This window comes from Paroedura picta, chromosome 2, assembly GCF_049243985.1.
Source record: "Paroedura picta isolate Pp20150507F chromosome 2, Ppicta_v3.0, whole genome shotgun sequence".
Lineage (NCBI taxonomy): Eukaryota > Metazoa > Chordata > Lepidosauria > Squamata > Gekkonidae > Paroedura > Paroedura picta.
Genome location: NC_135370.1, coordinates 72,086,163 through 72,093,045, shown reverse-complemented (window position 1 = coordinate 72,093,045; position 6,883 = coordinate 72,086,163). Strand labels below are relative to the sequence as shown.

The 6,883-nt window shown below is 42.2% G+C and overlaps 1 protein-coding gene across 1 annotated transcript in view; it reads right to left on the bottom strand.

The window, feature by feature from the left end:
• Window positions 1-859: 859 nt before the first annotated feature.
• The window catches only part of ARPC2 (actin related protein 2/3 complex subunit 2), a 29,902-nt gene continuing 23,878 nt past the window's right edge, over window positions 860-6,883 (bottom strand). Inside the window, exons 8-10 of the mRNA XM_077320662.1 lie at window positions 5,101-5,201; window positions 4,189-4,289; window positions 860-1,302 (exon numbers count right to left, since the gene is read on the bottom strand). Of these exons, the coding sequence (XP_077176777.1) occupies window positions 1,278-1,302; window positions 4,189-4,289; window positions 5,101-5,201 (227 nt within the window). The 3' untranslated portion in view covers window positions 860-1,277. The remainder of the gene's footprint in view (window positions 1,303-4,188; window positions 4,290-5,100; window positions 5,202-6,883) is intronic.

The window sequence follows — 6,883 nt, the reverse complement described above, 5'->3', positions numbered from 1 at the left end:
TCATTAGCAGGCCCAGCCTAGCAGGCTCGTTAGCAGGCCCTCCACCACCACCCTTTGCACAGGACCCTCTCCCCTTTCCTGCTGCTGGCTCCAGGCACTGAAGTACGTCTGAGAGCAAAGAGGCTAGAGTCCAGGGACGGAGGGTGGGAGTTCAATGGGCTGGGCCAATCAGGCCCTATTCCAACTTGGACAGCCGGACATGTTCCAACTGATTGGCCCTATTCCAACGTGGACAGCCGGACACATTCCATCCTCAGGCTGTTTCACAAATATATAGAGGAACCATGGATAAGGATTAGAAAATTAACTTTAAAAACCCTGTGAGCTCTTTAAAGTCATTTCAACACAGCTAAAAGTGAACACTAATAATCTTTCTATTCTCAATTCAATTCTATCTTGCTAATGTTATAACAATTGATATCCTAGTGATAACAGTTACAATTCAGAAGAAAGCATTTTTATTTTTGTGTGCCTGGATTGTTCCTTCTCATTAAAAGTGGCAGATTAATTTTGTTTTAAAGTTCCAAAAGGTTTTTTTTGTCCGAGAAGTGAACCTGGGGAACATAAAGCTTGAAAAAAAAGTTTAAAAACTGGTTAAAAGGCACCATAGAAATGTCATGTGTGTGTCTAATGTAGGGTTGGTTCTTACAGATCCATTCAGCTAATGACAGCACGTTTTCTTGGCACAAGGAAGCTGGAGCTTCATGAACAAAATGGGTCTGTGGGATTCAACCCATATGTATCTTTACCACTTTAATACCCTTCATTTACCTGCTCTTTCCCATATACCTTGTTCTGATTTAATGTAATCCTAGTTAATAATGCAGATCTAATAATGACTTCTCATAAACCATGATCATTAAGATAGAAAGATCTCCTTTATTAATGAATCCCAACAATATTTCTTCAGATACAGGAGTTGTGAACTCAAATACTCAGAAGAAAAAACAAGTTAATATTGCATTATTCTCATAAGAAATACTGCAACTCATTACCGGTAAACATATTTGCAAAGCAAAACAGCTCGAAAAAGGGGGGAAAAGAAAGAAAAGTTGATCGAAATGGAATTAAGGTTTGTTTTTTGTTTGAACTATTAAGTCCTTGCAAGCACAGCTCGATTTCGCAGATCACTTCCCAAACTTGTGTAGAAAACAGAACCCAATCGGATTTATTTCCTTAAGAGCCCAGAGAGGTGCAACGTTTAAAAGCTACGATTATCAGGTAGCAAGTGCTCCAGCCTTCTGCCGTAGATGTCTGATACCACCTCGTTGCAGCTGTTAACGAGATGCAAAGGTCTTCCCCCTGGCAAGAATTAAAAAGGTGATCAGTAGAGCGGTTCTTTCCTTTCTACTTCATAGCCCATGCAGCACACTGGCCCAAATATTGCATTCTTCTTTCACCTTCTCATCTCCCCTCCCCCCACAATGCATAAATCTAAAGAATCCAAACTACAACTATCTGTGCTAATTACACGGTCTCGTTCTCTACCATGAGATCAAGCACAGCATGCAGAATGTGAGACTAGAGCATTCATTCCTGTGGGATTCCCTCCCCCCCAATCCATATGGACCTTTTACACAGGCAAATATTAAAAATGTGGCCTCTTCCATTTGCAATCTGAAGTGTTACAGCCCTTTCTATCACCTGTCCATTCTGTCACTTCATTCTGCTACATGTGTAGACTCAGACTCTGTGGACGGACTAGCTGAGGCAGAAGGATCCTTAACTAAATTGTGAGCTTTCCTAGGCAAGTATGATTGGAGAAAGTAGGCAGGAAGTTACACATAGATATCTGCAATCAGAAGACTTCTTTTCTGCTTACAGGAATTGATTCAAGGGAATCTTGAGACATGTTATCCCTTACTTTGAATCTGACATGATATCAACCTTTCTGCTGTCTGTTCCTGCTGTATATGCAGACCAAGCATAAGACTGGAACTTGATAGTTTGCAAAACACGTACTGCAAGGTTGTGAGATGCTAGAACTTGGCAGAGAAACAAGCAGGTCTATCAGGTAAACAAGCAGGTCAAACAGGTATATGCATTCAAGTTTTTTCCTAATCAAAAATATAACACATCTGTTCCTCGAACAACAAAGTTATCCTTATTAATTTGAGAGGGAGGAATCAAAGGTGTGATCACATTTGTTAAGAGGGTCAGGTCTGAGCACAATGGCTCTTCAACAGACTGGGCCAAATATAAACTTCATAAAGGACACAGGCAAACCTAATTAACAATATTTTTACTCAAAATGCAAACATGCTTAAGAGATTAACACTCTTAAAATATTTTTAATTAGATGCCTCTTGCTCTGAATTATAGCATAAAAATCTGAAGCTGACATCTGTGCTGTAGCAATCTTGAGTATGTTTAGGTCTGTATCTAAGCTGAAAATGAATTTTTAATTTATTGACATTTATTACTGAAAAAAGAGCTGTTCACAGACCTATGTTGTTCCAAACACAGACAGAATTTTAGAAGCAAAATCTTTAAGATGGGGGCAGTTTAGACCCCAAAACTGGTAAAATTTGCTAATGCCAACATCAGAAAGCTTATCCTTCAGTACAGCATCACACTGTTCTCCCACCTACCTGTGATTTGTAGCATCCTTTCATTGGTGGTAGTGGGGAGTAGAGTGACTATCTCATTTTGTCAACTGTACAGGCTCACTATGTGTAATCCATCTTGAGTACCCCACCCACCTTAGAGAAGCTTTTCCTGCCCCTCCCCCATGCTCTCCAGCATAAGGAATCCCAGGTGCCATCTTCAGTCTCTTCCCCACTACACTAGTTCAGCAACATTTTTCTCTCCAACACTGGAAACATTTGTGTGTGAAGAAGGATTTCTTCCCCACCTCAAAATGTACACATATAATATAAACTCGGTAAGGAACTGGGCTTTGACCCAGTCATGCTCAGCCTAATGTACCATGCACAGTAGTTCTGAGAACAAAGACATAGATGGGGGGGGCACCTCATGGTGAATTGCTTTGGGTCACCAGCTACAAATGCCTAGAAAATTAAAATGATTCAACAAAAGTTCACCATCTTTTAAGGTGGCTCAATACTCCTGTTTTGTCTTTATTCCCAACTACCCCCCCCAATCATTCACTCCCCCCCCCAAACAGAATACTCAAGCACTTTCCCTCACCCCAACAGCTGTATTTCTCCTCCCTCCCCATGGCTTCTCAAGTGCAGTTCCTACCATGCACTTCAACCCTTTCCTTCTAGTCCCTTACACCCTTTTCCCCAGATACACTCTGGCAGTCCCAGACCTGCACTTCCCCTAATGCCTGTTTCCATCAGCAGCCCCCCACCCTTGCCATCTTCACACAGAATGATTTTCTCCCTCCCTCAGGCAGCTTCTCCAGGATCACAACTGAGAAAGAAAGAGGCAGGCAGAGAAGACGGTTGTGGCAACAGTGACTAAGGAGCCAAGGGGGAGTCCCCCACCTCTGATAAGAGGAAGAGAGAAGGTGGCAGCGCACATGCGCAGCCAGGCCCAACAGAGAGAGGGGGGGGGACCCTCTAGCTAGCCAATCTGAGGCGAGTCTTCTTGCTGCTTTTGCTACTGCTAACCCCCACCCCCCATCTCATGAACAGGATAACAGACCCAAGTGGGCACATTCTGGCCACCAGGCAGTATACTTGACACACTTGGAATAAATCATACTGGATCCAAGGGCTGCCCAAGTCTGACTCAAAGCCAGCCTGAGAAAATACGTAGCCCTTTAAGAGATGACATTTCTGCTGACTCTGGGTAAAGGTCAACCATTCCTCAGTGCAAATCACGATATCTAAAAACTGGACTTACTTATTTGCCCTTGTTCTATTGTATCTATTTTTTCGTTGGGCCTTTATGCTGAGTGTTCCCAGAGTGTTCCCAGGGTGGCTTACAACAGTTGCATAGTTAAAATTCCCATACAATAAATATAATATCATTAAAACACGAACAAGTCAATTTAAAATTATTTAGCAGAAAGCACACTCTGCCATTTTACCCTGCCAAACAAGCCTAGGATCATACAGATGAAACTTTTTTACAGTATAAACCCTAATATCTGCTGTCACTGAAGTTTTGACAGCAATACTAAATTCTCCAGGGTATTCTGTGCTTCCAAGTCTGTGCTATAGTAAGCACTGAAAAGGACTGACAAGCAAGGGAAGAAAGCTGTTCCTTCATACTCACGTGATTGTTTTCATTTCCTTCTTTTCTGCATCTGGCCGGGCACGGTTCAGCACTTTAAGGAAGTCTGATGTTTTTGCTCTCATGCGCGTGTGAATGTAGGCCTGTGTTTTATTTTTAGAAGAGGAAAAATGCAGTTGAGTGGCACTGCCTCAGCACTCTGAAATTTATATCTTATTGATCCACTCTAAAACTGTACCCAGTATCAATCTGAGGGCCTGCAGGGAGTCAAAGCACAAAAGTCGGGAACACTGGCAAGCCCATCACAATCCAAATGCGCCTTTTGGCCTAACCGATCATACATTTTTCCATTCTGCCGAACTAGAAAGGGAAAATGCAAAATGGAAAGTGCAAGATGCTACGATAAGGGACATGCTTGCCTCACTTTATAACTCCTGGTCTTATTATCAGTGGAGTGATCAAACTGGATAAAAGAATCATGATTAAACTCAAGACCTTATTCTCTCCCCAGCAGGCTGAAGGTTGCACGGCACTGGTTTGCACAACCTGGTCCAGAAAGCTCTATATAGTTTTCTGCACTGCAATCCACGATCTGCCACTGTTTAAATATTACTTACAAGTATTTGTTCAAAAGACTTTGGCATACTGAAGACAGACAATCTTTTGAGTTACAGGACAAAAGCTACTTTCTCCAGCCAACTATTTTTGGGACAAAAAATTTGAAGACTATGGGGGTGGAAGGAGAAAACTCCCTGATGTAACGCTTTATAGACAAAAGGCAAGAATGTGGCAGGTAGATGTTATTAAGCTGTTTTATGCATATGAGGGATATGAATGAAGAATGTCAAGGTGTCAAAACCTCCTTCAAATAGCATCTTCTTCTCCCAAACTATACTAGATCCCTCAACTCCACTGGGAATCAGCAGGGCTCTTTATTGATATCCTCCCCTGTACCTTGGAGCATTTGATGTGATAGTGCAGGTAGTCCCGGAATGTGTGAATCAAATTGATGGTGTTGTCTCTAGCAGCAGCATTGGTGTGGCGGGGGAACAGCACTGCAAAAAAAAGATAAAAGAACGTTTGTTCTGCACCAATCACCATAAGGCTATATGGACATCCACAATCCCAGTGTCAGACATCATGCGTATGAATATAGTCTGTATGGAAGGACAAAGGTCCCTTCCAAACAGCTCAACAATATTAATGTGAGGTTTGCAATAAACTTAAATTTCCTTGCAATGTTAGCACAGGGGTTCACTTTGTGTCGGAGATGATGGTACAGCTTTTCTACCAATACTATGAAAGTCATCAGAGAAATATTCTTATCTAGATCCTCCATTAAGAACCTTCTTTAAAAACACCTTGGTAGAATTTCTCAGTAACCATCCTCCTCCTGCTGTCAGACAACTAGAGAAAGCAGCCATTTAATTGAACTGGCACAAAGTGTCCTGAACAAAGATGAGCTGTTATGCTGCCTCTAATCAACTACAGAATGAATGTCATTCTCACTAATTCAGCGACAGGAAGTGGTCCTCAAAAGGATCTAGTTGCACAGATAGTATCTTTCCCTAACTACTATGTATTGAAATTCATCTTGACTAGCAGACTCTACCTCCAGGGTTCATCACAAGAACTTGTAGCTATGACTCCTGAACAGCGAGATCTACTAAAATCACGTAGCAGCTGAGAGAAGGTAACTGATAACTTGGAGTTTCTCATCCTCTTCTCATTGCAGTAAAGCTCTCAGGGGAAGGAATGTCTCATAAGCACTCCACAGCCAAGTGATAGTTCTAAATAACCAAGGGGCTGTTTTATCATAGCTCCCCTCCACTGTTCCAAGGCTAGAAACCTTTGGTTGAACAAATGGAGCAGAGGTCCATCTGTGGCTATTAACCACAAGGTATGGACTAGAAGGAACGTTTATGTCTGGGGCAGTAATGCGCTGTATTCTTGGAGCTTGGGGGGGAGCAACAGTGGAGGGCTCCTGTAGCACTGGTCCTGCTGGTGGACCTTCTGATGGCCCCTGGGTTTTGGCCATTGTATGACACAGAGTGTTGGATTGGATGGCCATTGCTCTGAGGCAACATGGCTTCTTTTAGATTTAGTAGTTAAATGAGAAATTACCTGTGACCGAAAGTATTTTACTGGATTTTTGTAGAGTGGCTGGAGAACAGTAGTTAGCCTATACCTTTCCATTCCTTGCTTTAGCACAAATGGTTCTTGCTTTTTCATGAGTCAGTTTCAGCACAACTAGTAGGTCTGAGGTCATGTCTGGCCACTGGGAAAATTACACAGGTGTAGCATATCAGACACTAGGTTAGGTGGATCCTTCAGCAACATCTCAGAACCATCTGAACTGTGCATGAGGGTCACATTCAGCTCAGCTTCCAGAATGTCTGACATGTGTGTGTTCATATGTGGAATAATTAACAGCTAGGATTTTGAGCATGGTGAATTCAAATCTTGGCAATTCAAATCTTGGGAAAAGTACAGCATGCAGCAATCACTGCTGCCAACGGTCCCTAAAGGGTTACCTTGTGTCCATATGTAAAGAAAGCTTCTGAATTCTTAATCTGCATATTTTCAGGTCAAAAGTGATAATTTAAATGTACTTCCCATCACCTCCAAGACAGCCATTCCCCAAACAGCAGCTTGTTGAGCACCAAAAGGCACATCGCAACCGTCCCATGACACAAAACTCATTTGTATAGGTTAGTGACACCTTGAATCAGCTCTT